At 30.1% G+C, this 21,156-nt stretch overlaps 2 protein-coding genes across 2 annotated transcripts; both read left to right on the forward strand.

The window, feature by feature from the left end:
- The first annotated feature begins 12,282 nt into the window (after positions 1-12,282).
- Positions 12,283-13,866, forward strand: LOC139901435 (uncharacterized). Its single transcript, XM_071884151.1, has one exon. The coding sequence runs from the start codon at positions 12,283-12,285 to the stop codon at positions 13,864-13,866; it is 1,584 nt and encodes a 527-aa protein (XP_071740252.1).
- Positions 13,867-14,125: 259 nt separating this feature from the next.
- Positions 14,126-15,334, forward strand: LOC139897823 (uncharacterized). Its single transcript, XM_071880526.1, has 3 exons — positions 14,126-14,487; positions 14,606-14,804; positions 14,995-15,334. The coding sequence occupies exons 1-2, from the start codon at positions 14,232-14,234 to the stop codon at positions 14,791-14,793; spliced, it is 444 nt and encodes a 147-aa protein (XP_071736627.1). The 5' UTR covers positions 14,126-14,231; the 3' UTR covers positions 14,794-14,804; positions 14,995-15,334.
- The last annotated feature ends 5,822 nt before the right edge of the window (positions 15,335-21,156 follow it).

Genomic DNA, 21,156 nt, shown 5'->3' on the forward strand with positions numbered 1-21,156 from the left:
AGATTAAATACTTTATATGATTGTATCTGTTTCAAAATGTTTATCAATGGAATTAGAAGATAAGATCAAATAATTGAATTATCAGATATATTGAATTATGATTACAAGTCTCTGTTGAAAGGCCCACGTTGATTTGAGAAATCTTTCCATTTTAACAATATTCGGAAAATGGTAAAGTGATTTATAAATAAGAACAAATTGTCAATCATTGAGAACTAGACAAAGGATAGTGGAAGATTGAATCTCATAAAGACTCGATTGATCTATTTAGTTTCAAACGTACAAAAACGTTTTCAGTTTAAAAAGAACTTTATTATTAAAACGTATATAACTTTTATAAATATCTAGAACCACTTTTGACAAATCATTACTTAACTAGTATGATAAAGATAACGATATTTATATTTTATTTTATTAAATATATATAACGATTTAAATTAATATTATATATATTTATAAGCTTATTATACGTACATAGTTTTATACTTTTACTATACTTAAACTTTACCTTTACTTTATTTTTACTTTACTTTAACTTTAATAATTCACTTTAATAATTCATACTTTAATAATTCACTTTAATAATTCATACTTTAATAATTCACTTTAATAATTCATACTTTAATAATTCACTTTAATAATTTATACTTTAATAATTCACTTTAATAATTCAAAAATTTATTATAAATAGAATTCAATAGGTTTCATTATTTCATAGAAACTTGAAAATATTTTTCTCTAAACTCTCTCAATCGATTTACATATATATATTTACTCCGTATTATTTCAAGATATTATTAGTATACATAAAATATTACGACGGAGTGCTGTCCGAGTGATTTCAAAATTGTTTTTCGAGTAGGATAGGATTAAGGAAATTATGGGTTATAGCTGTGGAGGTGATTGAGTATGGTTCATGGGTATGCTCGTGAGGTCAATATAGTGTTTATCATTTCCGTTGCGTCTACGTACCTTTCCTGCAATATTGAATCTCAATATTGATAAGTGAGTACTCATAATTTAACTTTTACATACTAATAGTGTATCCCTGACTAGTGCTCGAGTATTTAGGATTATGCATGCTTGTACTTTTGATATTGCCCTTAGACAGGTTAAGTTGAATCTTGAATTAGTTACACTTGCGGTTAAGATAAGGTATAAGATATGCATGTCCTTGGAAAGCTAGCGAAAAATTAAGAACTTTTCCTTTAGATATCGAATGGTTTCGATGAACGGATTAGAAGTTATAATCAATTGAATTTTCGATTATCGTCGTTTTTATCGTCGTTCTAGTTTTATCTTATTATTATCATTATTATTATCTTTATCAATAAAAGGGATTTATCATTAAAAATTGTTATTTTTTTTTATTATTACTATCGTTATTATCGTTAAAGTTATAATTAGTATTATTATTATTATCCAATTATTATTATTATTATTATTATTATTATTATTATTATTATTATTATTATTATTATTATTATTATTATTATTATTATTATTAGTATTATTATTATTATTATCATTATTAATATATATATCATTATTTAAAAATGGTTATTGTTATTGTTATTATTATTATTACTATATTATCATTAAGATAATTATTAGTATTATCGTTAATAATGTTATAGTAACTATCATTATTAATATTAGTGTAATTAAAACAAATATTTGTAACACCTAATTATTTTAATTACTATTATTATTATTATTATTATTATTATTATGAACACGATATAAAAGACGATTAAAAGCTATTAAACGAAACGATTAGGAAATAATGAGTAAGAGTATCATGATGAAATTAAAATATTATAAGATATTGATTTAGATAAAATTACTGTTCTTATTATTTTTATCATTACTATTATTATTAAAAGTATCGTTAGTATTAAAACTATCATTTTAACAAAAATTATCATTTTAATAGAAATGTCATTGTTACTATAAAATATCATTATTATTATTATTTTAAATAGAATTATTATTTTAAAGATAATATTAAAAATTATCGTAAATATTAAAGTTATCATAATTAGAATTATCGTTTTATCATAATGTCATCTTAGTAATTATAAATATTGATATTTTTATAATAATAATTATTATTACAAAATAATACAACTTTTACTTACTATCATTATAGATATTATTTTATCAAATAAATATGTGATACAAACATATTTTACTACGTGTAATAACTTACTTTAATAATACCTATCATATTATCTTTATGATATTAAATGAACCCTATAAATTTTATTACTTAATATATATAAAAGTATATTTTATTATATAAATTTAATATAAAATTTTATTTATTAATAAATAAATTATATTATTTACTCTAATAAATCTTTTAAAAATATTTAAAAATATAAAACGACGATATTTAAACTATATATTAATCATGTATAGATTTTTGGAAATTATTTTGAGTCAAATTTACTTTTGTTGACTTTTGCATATTAGTCTCGAGCATTAGGATTGTGGTACACTATGACTTGACCTAATTTGTTAGACAAATATTGACCAACACATAAATATATATAATTAATTTAGATTCGTGAATCCGAGGCCAACCTTGCACTTGTTCAATGATGTTATATGTATTTTTACTACGAAATACAGTATGGTGAGTTTCATTTGCCTTTTTACCCTTTACATTTTTGGGACTGAGAATACATGCGCTTTTATAAATGTTTGACGAAATAGACACAAGTAATTGAAACTACATTCTATGGTTGAATTATCGAAATTGAATATGCCCCTTTTTATTAAAGTCTGGTAATCTAAGAATTAGGGAACAGACACCCTAATTGACGCGAATCCTAAAGATAGATCTATTGGGCCTAACAAACCCCATCCAAAGTACCGGATGCTTTAGTACTTTGAAATTTATATCATGTCCGAAGGAGGATCCCGGAATGATAGGGGATATTCTTATATGTATCTAGTTAATTTCGGTTACCAGGTGTTCACCATATGAATGATTATTTTTGTCTCTATGCATGGGACGTATATTTATGAGAACTGGAAATGAAATTCTTGTGGTCTATTAAAATGATGGAAATAAATGATTATGATAAACTAATGAACTCACCAACCTTTTAGTTGACACTTTAAAGCATGTTTATTCTCAGGTGTTAAAGAAATCTTCCGCTGTGCATTTGCTCATTTTAAAGATATTACTTGGAGTCTTTCATAGCATATTTCGAAGAACGTTGCATTCCAGTCATTGAGTTCATCAAATATTATTATTAAATCAATTTATAGTAGGATAGTGGATATTATGAAATGGTATGCATGCCTGTCAATTTTTGATGTAAAGAAAGTTTGTCTTTTAAAAACGAATGCAATGTTTGTAAAATGTATCATATAGAGGTCAAATACCTCGAAATGTAATCAACTATTGTGAATCGTTTATAATTTATATGAACGGGTCCTTTCAGTTGGTATCAGAGCGGTGGTCTTAGCGAACTAGGTCTGCATTAGTGTGTCTAACTGATAAGTCGATAGGATGCATTAGTGAGTCTGGACTTCGACCGTGTCTGCATGTCAAAAGTTTTGCTTATCATTTTGTGTCGAAAATTAACTACTTATCATCCTCAGGAAATTACCTGCTTATCATTTTTAGTCTAAGACACGTCTTGCTGCATTGATTGCATGAATAGTGTATAGACAAAAATTCATATCTTAGCATATCTGCTAAATCATATCTTATCGTATCTGTTACTTTAAACTTTGCCTGACATATCCCGCAAAGTCCTCCGTAATCTACGAAATCTTTTGATCTATATATATATATATATATATATATATATATATATATATATATATATATATATATATATATATATACTCTATGTAATTAGAATACTATCCGTTAGCCAAAATCATTTCATATAAAAAAAAGCCTTTATCCAATCGTACGAAATGGAATTCGTCATCAGTTCAAGTCACTCAGATTCCGAAATGGAATCTCATTCAAGCTCCGAAAGCAGTGTGACCGGAATAGATCAACCAATCAGTCATCACCTATTCTGGATGAATTGGGGATGGGTTCGTAGCCTCCTCAATCATTGGAGACAAGAAGAAGGTGATCCCTTCCGTCCACCACATTGCCCTCTTGACGAAGAACCTGAAGCACTTACCGGCGAACCTGTCCGAAACACCATTTTCTCGCTCATTTCCAGAGTATCTCGTCACAATTATATATTACATCAAATTTTAGATTTTATTTATCCGCTCGTCCGAACTGACAATCACCCCGGTGTAATAGAAGAAGTCAACGAGCTTCGCGCTCGGGTAGTGGCTTTGGAGAATATGGTGCAGAGATTACAAACACCAGCAGCAGCATCAGCAGCATAACTAGTACCACCATCATCAACGCCAACAGTACCATTACCACCTCCAACCACAACCGCGTCGTAAACCTCAACTTCACAATCTGTCCCACGAGCATCAACGTCATACGCACCATAGATACCAAGGAGTACCAACAACAATAACTGACGAAGTATTAATTCATAACTTCATTGGAGAAACATTCCGCGGCGATTATGTAATCTCTAAATTCTTAGAGATTATCTAATCTAGCCCTGACCATAAATCAGTTAAGCGAACCAAAATGATAGAAGGAAGAGTAGAAACCCTGAAAAAAAATGGTGTGTGATTAACAATCTAAACTTGCTTTACCAACAGCATCAACAGTACCGGCAGCGTTACCAGCATCGTCAGTACAGTCAACATCCGAATCAACAACACCGATAACATCACAAACTCCGTCAGTTCAAGAATCACTGTGGACATCATTACGAATCAATAACGTGTATATTGTATCAACGAGTTATGAAGAATTAACTCATTCCCTCTGAAGAAATTATATGTATATTATATATATATATATATATATATATATATATATATATATATATATATATATATATATATTGAAATAAATCTTTCCGTGCTAAGCTATTGTGTGTGAATCTTAACTACTCGGTTAATTCATATTACAAATATGCAATAATGTACGTCTTTCGGCCGCAACTTAACCAGCGTTAACTACAATCTCTGTCGCAATTCAAAAAATTTCAATTCATAATAAATCAAGTATATATTTGATTTTACACTTTCATCATCGATGTACCCCAAAACTTTTCAGATAACATCATTCATACTTTGCGAAATTCACAAGAATTCCACGAACCGAACGTCATACATCAACAAATAACGAAGTATTGATTCATAATTTCAATGTCATTAAAGAAATACTGCGTAAAAGTTATGTACTTTTTAAAGCCTTTAGGGATTATTCAATTCTAGTTTCAACCGTAAATCAAATGAGTTTAATTTAACATTAACTCATTAAATCTATGTTACATCTGAAGAAAATATACATATATATATATTTTCATAAAGACTGTAATAAAATTCTTTTGTACAAAATATTAATTGTGAAATTTTTTTTTTACGGGTAGGTAATACCCAAGAGATATATAAATTCACAATTAATATGTTACATTCTTCGAATTTGATTCAGCAAATCATCCATTATACTCCCTACTTTCACAACAATATACATTCTTTTATAGAAATCAAAACAACCATACTCATTCAAAATTTAATTACATATTCTGATTTTGAAATCTCAAAATTCAACTTGAGATATGACCAAAATCATCACTCTTAGATCCTTACATCTTTCACAAGCTATATTTTGTCTTTAAAACTGTGTTAGAACATCAAATGTATGTTAACGATTATAATCTGTGTTCAAACCCTTCGAAAATTTCTGAAGACACTTCGAATGATGAGCAATCGAGATGATGATCCAACCACATGTTACCCACAGTTATGTACCCGAAAAACTCTTGAAACCAAAGTAAAAGTTTAAACAACGTATCCACGTCAGATTCTTTGGCATTTATTAGCAAAAATAACTTTGCGACTCCTATTCAAAGTAGCCAGTTTTGTCACAGCTCCAGCAAGTCAACTTCGACTTTTCTGTCAGACTAACCTTATTATAACCTTGAGATATACACCATCGTTACCAGGGAACTTTTTACATTCTACCACATTATTAGCAGATGTACCAACAACTTCATTACCCTTTGACTTTAGCCTCTCCAAAAAGTCATTATAATTATTCATTGAAACCCCATCATTTACTCATTCGCATCTTGTAATGAGAATTGCCATACGAATCATTGGGAATTAGCAATCAGTATTTGAAATCTCGCAGCATGTCTACGCCAACAGTTATATGTGTATATATAATGTCTATCTTCTGGACTTAATTTGAATGTGAAGTTTCTGAAAAACACTCCGAACTACGAATTGGTTCTCCGAAAATGGAAAAAATGCTGATGAAGCAGCAAAAACTATAAACGACTTTAAACGGTAAAAGCTGGATGATAATGATGAAGTGTGCTGGCAAAGCGCAGAAAAAGAGAAGTTTTGGAACTGGAAAACGGATTGAGCAAAGTAGGAAGGAGGCTGTGGACAAATTACAAAGGCTGAACCTGACTTCAAAGGATCCAAATGATTCAGTACCTGCTGAAGTCATTAAAGAATACCTTGCTCCTGACTCTAAACTCATGCGGACAATATTCTTCATCATCCTCTGATATTAGAAATTCTAAAATATCAACATATCTTTCATTATAAATATCCTCCATATTTCTGAAGATATTTTCTTAATTTTTTCTTATTTGAAATCATTTACCTCTTCGCACTATCTGTATTACATCATAAAAGAAACTATTTTAGTTTTCAAATTCTGAAACATTCAAGTTTAAAATAGGAATATTTTGAAGTAGTGTTGGGAACTGAAGCATGAATTAGTATAATATAATGACACTTGATCAATGTGATTATATTACAATAAGTCATGCTGGGTTTCTAAATGGAACGTGATGATTCACAGATCATAACATCATCATGTGCCATGTTATACGACTCTTGTATTCTATTTAACCTCTAAAATATCAAGAAAATATTTCTTGATGATTCGGCCTTTTCCAAGGCATTCTAGTAATCTGACAAGTCAAGATCGTGCCATCACAATTTCCTTCCTAGAACATCAACAATTTTCATTCCGAAATTCATATCTGTGAATTCTGGACCATTACAAGCAGTGCTTAATCGCAAGAAGAAGAAACGAAAGGACAAAACTCCGAAATAGAAATTGGGGTATAAATTGCAGCAAATAAAAGAGAGTATTAACTGTGAATGATAATGATTATAGAAGACAGAAGCAGAGATTTTGAAATATAAGGGAACATATAAAGCCCAATGACAAACCAGAAATTATAAACCATATATATCGATGCATATAGCAATATAAAGACACGGGAGAACTAGAAACTCTATAAACCTAAGAGTATAGTAGAAGTAAATAGATTCTTCCGGCGGTAGATGAAAAAGAAGAATGACCGATATGAAAGTTAGAAGTATATCGAGAATCAGAACTGGATGGAGCATATTGATGAATACTTTAAAATATTAGTTGAGGGAGAAAGAATAGAAGGTGATGAAACATGACTAGGAACTTAGAAATCAACAGATTTAACTCACACAATGGCGGAATAAGTGAATCAAACCCTCTAGTGAATAGGTTAAGTTTTTTTTTGATTAATTTAGTCAAACCACAACTAAATCAAGTGTGATTAGATCAACACATAGAGCTATTATTCACCACCTGGGTAATTTGGACTGAGAGAGAATCGGAGGAGCTCACTAGATTTGAGTGTGTGTAACAAATGAGAGGCTTAACCTAAAATGAAGAACATAAGACTTTATATACCCCTACTGTTGACTCACCCATACGATTCATTCATCATACGTACGAGTTGGCTTCATCAGCCGTACGGGTGATCACTCACTCGTGTCTTCTCATTTAGGTTGTAATTGTGACTTAGCTCAGCATCAACCGTGCGTATGAGCCTGTCAGCCATACTAGTGAGGCTTCACTCGTACGTCTGACTAAGTCTAACATAGTCAAACATCTAAATCTCGTTCCTGCAGTTCCTGTAACCACATACAAACACGGATAGGATAATAACGAGCAATCATGGTGGCCTGTAAACTGTTGTACCTGCAATGGACGTGGGTAGATGTCTAGGGACTTTCATAAAATGCATCAACAGAAGGTGTGAGTTGTAAGGAAACGAAGGAGGTGAATTTATAAGAAAATCTCCGACAGAACAATTAAAATGGACGATCGCATTTAAAGCGGATCCTAATTCCCTTGATTACCGGAGAGTCAAATCTTATTAAGAAGATTTTCTTCAAATCCCTTGAAATCTGGGAATCAATCATATCTACGTCAAATGATAAGATGAATTCACACTTACTCATTTCACTCTCTATGTTAGCTTCATTCGTACTCTTCATATAAATGGATTGTTTATCCAAATTATTCGCTGATGATAAAACTCTAATTTTCAGCCCGTATGCATCATGAAAACATACTTATTATCATTCACGACCTTTCCACTCAAATTTTGGGACGAAATTTCTTTAACGGGTAGGTACTGTGACAACCCGGAAATTTCCAACCAAATTTAAACTTTTATCTTTATATGTTTTCGACAAGATAAGCAATATTTGTTAAGTTAAATTTCAAGAATTTTAAACTATGTTCATACATTCATTCAACCTCGACCAAGTTCGAACGATTCACGAACCATTAAACGAATATGATTATATATGTATATGTGTATATATATATATATTATAACTTGAAACGTAAACAAAATATTAGATTAAATACTTTATATGATTGTATCTGTTTCAAAATGTTTATCAATGGAATTAGAAGATAAGATCAAATTATTGAATTATCAGATATATTGAATTATGATTACAAGTCTCTGTTGAAAGGCCCACGTTGAATTGAGAAATCTTTCCATTTTAACAATATTCGGAAAATGGTAAAGTGATTTATAAATAAGAACAAATTATCAATCATTGAGAACTAGACAAAGGATAGTGGAAGATTGAATCTCATAAAGACTCGATTGATCTATTTAGTTTCAAACGTACAAAAACGTTTTCAGTTTAAAAAGAACTTTATTATTAAAACGTATATAACTTTTATAAATATCTAGAACCACTTTTGACAACTCATTACTTAACTAGTATGATAAAGATAACTATATTTATATTTTATTTTATTAAATATATATAACGATTTAAATTAATATTATATATATTTATACGCGTATTATACGTACATAGTTTTATACTTTTACTATACGTAAACTTTACCTTTACTTTATTTTTACTTTACTTTAACTTTAATAATTCACTTTAATAATTCATACTTTAATAATTCACTTTAATAATTCATACTTTAATAATTCACTTTAATAATTCATACTTTAATAATTCACTTTAATAATTTATACTTTAATAATTCACTTTAATAATTCAAAAATTTATTATAAATAGAATTCAATAGGTTTCATTATTTCATAGAAACTTGAAAATATTTTTCTCTAAACTCTCTCAATCGATTTACATATATATATTTACTCCGTATTATTTCAAGATATTATTAGTATACATAAAATATTACGACGGAGTGCTGTCCGAGTGATTTCAAAATTGTTTTTCGAGTAGGATAGGATTAAGGAAATTATGGGTTATAGCTGTGGAGGTGATTGAGTATGGTTCATGGGTATGCTCGTGAGGTCAATATAGTGTTTATCATTTCCGTTGTGTCTACGTACCTTTCCTGCAATATTGAATCTCAATATTGATACGTGAGTACTCATAATTTAACTTTTACATACTAATAGTGTATCCCTGACTAGTGCTCGAGTATTTAGGATTATGCATGCTTGTACTTTTGATATTGCCCTTAGACAGGTTAGGTTGAATCTTGAATTAGTTACACTTGCGGTTGAGATAAGGTATAAGATATGCATGTCCTTGGAAAGCTAGCGAAAAATTAAGAACTTTTCCTTTAGATATCGAATGGTTTCGATGAACGGATTAGAAGTTATAATCAATTGAATTTTCGATTATCGTCGTTTTTATCGTCGTTCTAGTTTTATCTTATTATTATCATTATTATTATCTTTATCAATAAAAGAGATTTATCATTAAAAATTGTTATTTTTTTTATTATTACTATCGTTATTATCGTTAAAGTTATAATTAGTATTATTATTATTATCCAATTATTATCCAATTATTATCCAATTATTATTATTATTATTATTATTATTATTATTATTATTATTATTATTATTATTATTAGTATTATTATTATTATTATTATTATTATTATCATTATTAATATATATATCATTATTTAAAAATGGTTATTGTTATTGTTATTATTATTATTACTATATTATCATTAAGATAATTATTAGTATTATCGTTAATAATGTTATAGTAACTATCATTATTAATATTAGTGTAATTAAAACAAATATTTGTAACACCTAATTATTTTGATTACTATTATTATTATTATTATTATTATTATTATTATTATTATGAACACGATATAAAAGACGATTAAAAGCTATTAAACGAAACCATTAGGAAATAATGAGTAAGAGTATCATGATGAAATTAAAATATTATAAGATATTGATTTAGATAAAATTACTGTTCTTATTATTTTTATCATTACTATTATTATTAAAAGTATCGTTAGTATTAAAACTATCATTTTAACAAAAATTATCATTTTAATAGAAATGTCATTGTTACTATAAAATATCATTATTATTATTATTTTAAATAGAATTATTATTTTAAAGATAATATTAAAAATTATCGTAAATATTAAAGTTATCATAATTAGAATTATCGTTTTATCATAATATCATCTTAGTAATTATAAATATTGATATTTTTATAATAATAATTATTATTACAAAATAATACAACTTTTACTTACTATCATTATAGATATTATTTTATCAAATAAATATGTGATACAAACATATTTTACTACGTGTAATAACTTACTTTAATAATACCTATCATATTATCTTTATGATATTAAATGAACCCTATAAATTTTATTACTTAATATATATAAAAGTATATTTTATTATATAAATTTAATATAAAATTTTATTTATTAATAAATAAATTATATTATTTACTCTAATAAATCTTTTAAAAATATTTAAAAATATAAAACGACAATATTTAAACTATATATTAATCATGTATAGATTTTTGGAAATTATTTTGAGTCAAATTTACTTTTGTTGACTTTTGCATATTAGTCTCGAGCATTAGGATTGTGGTACACTATGACTTGACCTAATTTGTTAGACAAATATTGACCAACACATAAATATATATAATTAATTTAGGTTCGTGAATCCGAGGCCAACCTTGCACTTGTTCAATGATGTTATATGTATTTTTACTACGAAATACAGTATGGTGAGTTTCATTTACCTTTTTACCCTTTACATTTTTGGGACTGAGAATACATGCGCTTTTATAAATGTTTGACGAAATAGACACAAGTAATTGAAACTACATTCTATGGTTGAATTATCGAAATCGAATATGCCCCTTTTTATTAAAGTCTGGTAATCTAAGAATTAGGGAACAGACACCCTAATTGACGCGAATCCTAAAGATAGATCTATTGGGCCTAACAAACCCCATCCAAAGTACCGGATGCTTTAGTACTTTGAAATTTATATCATGTCCGAAGGAGGATCCCGGAATGATAGGGGATATTCTTATATGTATCTAGTTAATGTCGGTTACCAGGTGTTCACCATATGAATGATTATTTTTGTCTCTATGCATGGGACGTATATTTATGAGAACTGGAAATGAAATTCTTGTGGTCTATTAAAATGATAGAAATAAATGATTATGATAAACTAATGAACTCACCAACCTTTTGGTTGACACTTTAAAGCATGTTTATTCTCAGGTGTTAAAGAAATCTTCCGCTGTGCATTTGCTCATTTTAAAGATATTACTTGGAGTCTTTCATAGCATATTTCGAAGAACGTTGCATTCCAGTCATTGAGTTCATCAAAGATTATTATTAAATCAATTTATAGTAGGATAGTGGATATTATGAAATGGTATACATGCCTGTCAATTTTCGATGTAAAGAAAGTTTGTCTTTTAAAAACGAATGCAATGTTTGTAAAATGTATCATATAGAGGTCAAATACCTCGAAATGTAATCAACTATTGTGAATCGTTTATAATGTATATGAACGGGTCCTTTTAAAAAGTAGACTCTCGGATTGGAAAATGAAAACAATGTCTTACGGTGGAAGAATGGTCCTTATTAAGTCGATTCTTAATAGTCTTCCTTTGTATTACTTTTCGCTCTTTCGTGCCCCGCCTTGTGTGCTCAAAATACTTGAGAGTGTGAGGCGAAACTTCTTTTGGGGAGGGGATGGGTCGAATAAAAAAATTTCATGGGTGGGGTGGAATAAAACTGTTCTTCCTTATCGGGATGGGGGTTTAAATTTTGGTTCCCTAGAGTGTAAAAACCTTGCACTTCTAGGAAAATGGTGGTGGAGGTTCAAAACCGAAACCGACTGTCTTTGGACTAAAATTATCAAAAGTATTTATGGAATTGACGGTGGCCTTCGGGCGGATAATGGGCTTGCCCATCTTCCGTCCGCGGGCATTTGGAGTAACATTATTCTTGCAGGAAATCACATTGAAGAGTTGCATATACCTTTTAAAAATTCATTTCAGAAATCTCTGGGTGATGGCAGTACAACATCTTTTTGGGAAGAAACGTGGTGTGGGTCGGCGCGCTTCTGTGATATGTTTCAGCGGCTATTTCGGTTGGAATCGAATCCTTCAGTTCACGTGAATGAAAGGATCAAAACAGTTGCTGCAGGTCAGATTGTTACAGATCAGCAAGGTGTTGCAGGTCCAATTGATGCAGGTCAGTTTGCTGCGGGTCAGAGGGCTGCTGCTGGTCAGTTTGGTGCGGGTCAGAGGTCTGCTGCAGGTCAAAATGGGTCCGGGAATGCAGCTGCTGCAGATCTGTTCGGTTTGGGCCATCCAGCGGGTGCAGGGCAGAATTATTTGGTTCAATTTGCTGCTGCAGGTCAGGGTGCTAACGCCAATCAAAATCAAAATCAGTCTATGCCAGCGGGTCATCTTCAATTCGAGTGGTCTTGGGTGCGTAATCCAACCGGACGGACCCACGATGAATTGGTCGAACTCAGCAATCTTCTATCGATGATTTCTTTTGATTTCACGCGTCCAACATCTTGGAATTGGAATCTAGCTAATAACGGTATTTTCTCCGTTAAAAAACTTTCAAATATCATTACTTCGGCTATGTTTCCAAGTCAATCGGGTGTAGTTCAAAAAACTTTGAAAAACAATCTCGTTCCAACAAAACTTGAAGTGTTCACTTGGAGGGTTATGAAAAAAAGATTACCGGTTCGTGTGGAACTTGACAAAAGGGGAATTGACCTTCATTCGGTTCGATGCCCCGTATGTGACGATGATATTGAATCGGTTGACCATGCGGTTATAGGGTGCAAGCTTTCCAGAGAAGTTTGGTTAAGGATTTACAATTGGTGGGGTATTGGAAATGGCATAAATCGTGGATTCAATGATATTCTTCATGGTCTTATTCCTTTCACTTCTTCTTCGCTTGGCATTCAAATTTGGCAAGCCGTAGAATGGGTGAGTGCCTACTTGCTTTGGAAGAATCGTAACGCAAAGGTCTTCAAGAATCAATCTTCGTGTGCTTCGGTGATTTTCAACGACATTCAAGTCATGTCCTTCGATTGGGTCTCGAGAAAACTAAAGAAGAATAGTATAGATTGGCTCTCGTGGCTCTCAAATCCATCTGTGTATTGTAATATTTAATTTTCTCGTGTTGGGTTGCTTTCTAGGCTCCCATGTTGTTTCTTTGTTTCCGTTCTTGGGTTAGCTCCGTTCTGCAGCTTTTCCGTGTTGTTTGCTCGTGTTGTTTCTAGGCTCCCATGTTGTTTCTTCTTAATGAATATCTTGCCTTTAAAAAAAAAAAAAAAAAAAATTACTCAATGACCGAAAAGAAAGTAAAAAGATGTTAGGCGCTGATGTGAGAGCACTCTAAAAAGATGCCAAGGGAGTGGCTTAATTGTTAAGAAATCATGGTTTGATTTGTTCACGTACGTACACTCCGTCAGCCTGTGAGGGTGTTCCAAATTTCAATTCCATTCCAATAGCTTCAAAACCAGACCAAAAATTAAATGGGGTTTTGGGATTACATAAACACCGTCAAAGATCGACTCAAAAGAATCACACCTGATCTATCGACAGTGAAACACGCAGCTTATAATCACACATCTGCTGCCGTTACAAAGATCGATCACGTCGTCAGTAATCAAAAGCTACCTGAATACTTGCCTGATCCTGAAACTAGGGCACAAATTGGTGTTTTCGCTACCACACTTGCTAAAAACACTGGAAAATATATCGTCAATGAAGGCTTTAAGCATATTCCAGGTTTGTAAATTAACTTTTGTGAGAAAATTCCCCTTTATTTTTTATTAATTTTTTATAAATTTAAATTAATTAACATAGTATACTTTATGAAACTTTATACATATTTGTGCATTTGCAGGAGTAAATGTGGCACATAAGTTGATCGTAGATACAATGCGTGAATTGAAACAAAAGAATCAAGGAGATGGAATGAAAGAAATGGAGGAAAAAGTGGAAAGTTTGGATAATAAAGACTCTGAAACTAGGGCACAAATTGGTGTTTCTACTACCACACTTGCTAAAAAAACTCTAAAATCAAGGCTTTAACCATAATCCAGGTTTGTAATTAACCACTTTTTTGTGTAATTGTAATCATTCTTTATGAGAAAATACTCTTTTATTTTCAATTGTTTTGTTGATTGTTGAATTTAACTTAACATAATACTACAGACAAATAGTACTTTTTGATTTGTGAAAATCAATTAGCATGTAGTTATGATACTTTATATGTTTTTGTGCATATTAAAGAAAAGGTAGCAAGATCGGAGAAAGACCCGAGCCGAAGAAACTAAATCATACAGAAATGAAGAATGAGTAGGAGTCTGATCATGGTTTGTGTGTTAGTATATAGAGTCTCTTGATTTTCGATGGTGAACTTTTATTTATTACTATCCGGAATATAAGTAAGCGACTTAGTGACAAATGATCCTCTTATTGATGGAGAAATTAATATAACTGGTAGGTTATCGTAACAGTGTGATCACTTGCAGGTCTCTAGGCCAATCTGTTTGAGTATATAGTCTATGGCCTTGTAACATGACCAAAAATAGAAAGCTTTACAAACAATAATTTCTGCAGATTGGTGAAAGGTTTCTCAATCATTCTTTTTTCTTTCCTTGACACCTTTATCTTTGTTTCGAGCAGCCGTAAATACGTACACTTGAATATTTTAGAAAAATACCGTCTCTGCAATCACCGAAATGTTTTGCAGTACTGCTTGCTGGAGTTGTGCTACATCTAGTCAGTAACACTTAACACGACTTCCAGTAATTAAATTATTATTTACTAAAAATAAGCAGAGGTGGTAGCAGGTAGCATCAATAAGAGATGTGTAATGTGTAAACTACACTACACTTGTGAATCGGGTAAGAACTGACAGAAAGAGGCTTGTGGTGTCAATTCTTTAGCAAATACCACATGGTATAAAACCATTAGTGCATACAATGCCAATGAAACTGACACATTCAAAATCATAGTAATTGTCCAGCTCAGCCAATCAGGATATATCTTAAGGAGTTTAACTATATATCATCACATCAGAGCACACATGTAGAATCACTACAAATTGGTATATATATATGTATATATATATATATATTAACACATATAGTTGTAATCGAACGAATTTATAAATTATTAGTAATATACTTGTTATTTTAATAAATTAGATGTTATATGTATTAAATATATTTTTATATAATTAATATTTATTTGTTATAATATTGATAATAGGAATAATATTAATAATAATGATATTTTATAATAATAATAATAATAATGATAATACTAATAATAATATTAATATTAATATTGATAATAAAAATGATAATAATAATAAAATATATAAAAATTTTAATAATGATAGTAATAATAATAAAATAAAAAGGTTGTATTATCTTTACAATAAAAACACTAATTTTGATAAAACTTCTTAATACTAATAATACTTAATAATAATAATACTTGTTAATAAATATATTAATGTTAATAATAGTAATAATAATAATAATGATAGTAATTTTTATAAAAACGATAGTAATAATAATATTAATGATAATAATAATAATAATAATATAATAATAATAATAAAATGTGTTATTTTTATTATAATAATAATAATAATAATAATAATAATAATAATAATAATAATAATAATAATAATAATAATAATAATAATAATGTTAAAAAAATACTTTTAAAATTTATAGATCTTTTAATAACGACGACGCCGCCGCCGAACAACCACAACCACAACAACAACAACAACAACAACAACAACATTGCCCGGGTTTGAACCCACGACCTCACGCCCACCTAAAAACAATCCAAACCACTCCTTCGAATCTGCTTTTCTGTTTAAATTATAACCCTAACTTCTTTTATCTTAATATCCGTATTCATCTTCATGTTGTCATCTCTCATTCATAACTATCGTAGCAGCCCAGCAGGAACCAGAGTTGGGTCGGCCCAACAAAGAACATATGCTAGATTTTGACCCAATTAGAATTAGAACATGGGACACGGCCCAACAAACATGCAAGTTTTCACAAGCCCAAGTGTCGATTGAAAAAGGGTTTCGGTTTTGTTGGATTTACAAACAGGAAAGGAAACGGAACAGGTTCATCATCATCTTCTTCGATCGTCGTTATAGCAAGAAACAGAATCGAAATACAAGCATAGCAGTCGCTGTAGTAGTAAAAAAAATACTATCATTAACGTTTCAACCTATATCATCATCTTCAATCGTTACCCAGCTAATGTTCACCATCGTGTTCATCATTATCGTATGATCATTATCATCATCACCCAATCGTTTATTCTGTAATTTATGGTGAATTACAGCAGCGAAGTAACACAATTGATTTCGATAATCACAGGTGGGTCTTGATAAGGTTTTTAAGAAGAAAGAACAAAGGTGGGATGGTTGATTTTTGGTTTTCGTTTACAACTAGTAACAACAAGAAACAAAACAGATTACGATTGATGATGATGATATACAGGAAAGTGTTTGGTTTAACATCATCATCGAATAATTGTTTATCGTCCTTACATCAACATCATAGCACTGTATTATCATAATTTCGATATCACTTATCATCATCAACTTTATTACGTACATCGACTATCATCAAGCTTTGTTATATCATAATCATCATCACAGCGACATCATCGATATCCTTATCACGACCTTAACTATTCATCATCATCCTTATCTTTCTTCTTTTCGTGATCTTCCTTGTTACAACAGAAAAACAGAAACGCACTGTAGCAGTAGTGGTTCAAAGTGGTGATGGTTTCGAGTAGTAGTAGTAAGGTTGTTGTTGATGATTTCGATTTAGCACAACAGAAAACACCGATGTAGCAGCGTATAGTGATGGACTCTCGGTTTTAAGGATAGGAGAGAGAGAGAGAGAGAAAAGAGAGATGGAAGAGGTGGTTCTTGTTCAAACACAAAACAACAATAATATCAAACAATAGTGGTGGGTTTCTAATGGTGGTGGTTCTCGGTTTGCAGGGTGGTTGAGAAGATGGTGAAATGCAGTTGATGGTGGTCATGGGTGGCCGGAGTTGGTGAAGTGAATGATGCTTCTTGGGTGATGAAGGTTCACGGCTAAAGCCAATTCAAAAGAGAAAATAGAGAGAGATGGGAAGGAGGAGGTGGTGACTTATGGTGATGGGTGGCGGCAGAGGGCGGTTTTGAACGTGGAGAGTGGCGGTCTTGGTGGTTGGAGGTTGTTTCGAAGGTTGAAGATGGTGGTTAAAGGTATCGAGAGAAGGTGGTGATCGAGTTGTGCATGGTCACCATAACAGAAAATAGGAATAGCATAATTTTTCGTTCAAGCACTTGGTTGGGGACTAAAGTCGGTGGTTCAATGATGGATTTAAAGAAGCAAGAAAAAGAATATAGAAGTAGTAGGCAAGTAATAGTTCTGGGTTTAAGTTGGGTTCTTTGTGTTGTGCATGAAACGAAAATACAAGTAACATGTATATATATAATATGACATATTGACTAATTAAGTCAAGAAAACAAATAAAGTAAATCAATTAAAAACTGTGTCAAATAACAATAACAATCCTAGTTAATTCACGGGTGAAAAACAAATGGGTATCATATTGAAGAATGGAGGGGCCAAGCATATGTCTACATCTCTAGTGCATATATTGTATATATATATTTAAGACTTTAAAGATGCTAAAGAATAAACACAGTACAATGTCAATCATGCACAATAATCTCCATTCACCCATATAATATTAAAATGATGTTAAATAAACATGTGATAGTCAAACATTGCAGCCACTCAAATCTACCGACAGTTTTAATAGGATATTATATCGTGTCCATTGCTAAACAGTTAAAATATAAAAGTGTTCCTAAAAATCCCAAATTTTTAGCTTAAGTATATTTAATTATTTCGATCATTAATGATTGAAACCTGATCAAAAAGGTTCGTTAATGTGACGACCCGGAAATTTTCGATCAAATTTAAACTTAATCTTTGTATGATTTCGACATGATAAGCAAAGTCTGTAATGCTGAGTCTTAAAAACTTTGGAACTATATTCATGTAACCAATTACCCTTTTTACTGTGCTCGACGATTCACGAACATTTATATGTATGTAAATATGTATATATAATATATAGTACATTAATTGAAAACGTTAACAAAGTATTAGAGGTATAATACTTTACATGAACATAATTGTTTCAATATATGTTTAATATATTTATCGACGGAATTAAATGATAATATCAAACGATTGAATTATCAGATACATCGTGATATGATTACGGGTCTGTTGTGAGGTCCACTGTGATTTAAGAAATCTGTTCTTTTTAACAGTATTCTGAAAATGGTAAAGTGATTTACAAGTAAGAACAAATGTGTCAATTAACGGGAACTAGACAAAAGTTAGTGGAGATTTCTGTTAAATTTTCAATGCATGCTTTACAATAACTTTCTCGTGACTCTTGATAAGTTAATTATTTAACTTTCATAAAATTAATAGTAAGAACATGAAATGTAAATGGATGTCGACAAGATAAGCAAATGGATATGTTGATTTAAAACGATTTCATACGTTTAATTGTCCATTGGACTTAACCCTACGATTCACGAATAAACTGTAAGTAAAAACTGGAAACCATTATGACTTATATATTATATGATTTTACTTTATTAAATGAGAATGTTTTATGATATAACAATTTCTATTATTTAAACCTTTTAAAGAATGATTTTGAATATAACTAATTCTGGAAAAACTAAATTATATTTATTCGATTTAGTACGAACACGTTTTTCGATATAATAGAATTTGATTATAAAATATTTTTTATAGATTTTCAATAATAGGAAAATAAAAATAATGATAAAATAAAGATTTCTAATGAACACCAAAAGACTACAACATTTCATCTCAAGATTTCAAGTTAAAATGATGAAAATCACTAAACCTGCGCACTTGCACGAGAAAAATCATAACTAAATCATACTGACTCGAAAAAGGCTGATTTTGGTGTCCAGACGTCCGTAACTCAAAAATCTACAACTTTAGTGAATACATCATACGCGGATCGCGTACCTATCTACGCGAAACGTGTAATGTTTGTCGACATAAAAAGTGATGGCGGCTTTTAATTTAACACGTTTATTATTATTATATTATTATATTATCTTATCATAATTATTATATTATTGTATATATATATATATATATATATATATATATATATATATATATATATATATATATATATATATATATATATATAAGTAAATCTGCGAACAACTCTCGACACATAAATATTACTCCGTATCAGTTTTGATCAATTTCAAAATATTAGAAGTTATATACTACAATAAGTTATGTGTGGGTGTTTTTAATTCGGGTTTCAAACCGTTTTAAACTAAGGAAATTATGAGTATTGCTTGGGGGTTATGATCATGAGTCAAAGGACAACCTAGCGTTTATCATCTCCGTTGCGTCTACGTACTTTCCTGCAATATTGAATCACAATATTGATGCGTGAACATTCATATCTTATCTTTTATATATTAATAGTGTATTCATGTCTAGTGCTCGAGTATATATGTTTATGCATGCTTGTATGCTTTAATTCTGTCATTAGATAGTTTATGATGATCACGAATTTGATACATATGCTACTGATATAAAGTATATGATATGCATGTTTTTGGAATGCTGATGAAAAATTATTAACTTTTCATTTAAAATCGCGTGATTTCGATGAACGGATTAAAAGATATGGTCAACTGAATTATGGTTAACGTTAATAGAAATTGTGTTTGAAACTATAAATTAATATTTAAACAACTTGTCTATGAGATTGATAAATTGGATTTTCAAATATTACTAATCGAGTAAATAAATTTCTCCTTTTGTTGAACAATGGTCAAAGTTGACTGTCTTATCATATTTTAAAGCTTTATAAACACTATAATTTGATCTTACAAGTATTGGAAAGCTATGTGAAATAATAAAATATTTTCGATTGCCATGATAATTCTAATATAATATAGCTCCTGAAATAAATAATATTTTGAGTTTGATAAACTGTAAATTCGTTCAATTATCAAGACTTATACTATGTTAATAAACATGTATAGATTTAAAGATCATATTGGGTCAGGATGACTTTTGAGATGACTTTTGTTAACTTTTGCATGTCGGTCTCGAGCATTAGGATTGTGATACACTATGACCCAACCAAGCTTATTAGACATGTATTGACCAACATATGTTCTCTAGGTTGAGATCTACGGTAAATTTTGCATTCTGAGTTTCGGTCACTTTTTGGTGAATGACCTTATGTGCTGCTAAGGTGAGTTTCATTTGCTCCCTTTTTAATTGCTTTTGCAATCTATATTTTTGGGCTGAGAAT

This window comes from Rutidosis leptorrhynchoides, chromosome 3 (assembly GCF_046630445.1).
Source record: "Rutidosis leptorrhynchoides isolate AG116_Rl617_1_P2 chromosome 3, CSIRO_AGI_Rlap_v1, whole genome shotgun sequence".
NCBI classification, from domain to species: domain Eukaryota; kingdom Viridiplantae; phylum Streptophyta; class Magnoliopsida; order Asterales; family Asteraceae; genus Rutidosis; species Rutidosis leptorrhynchoides.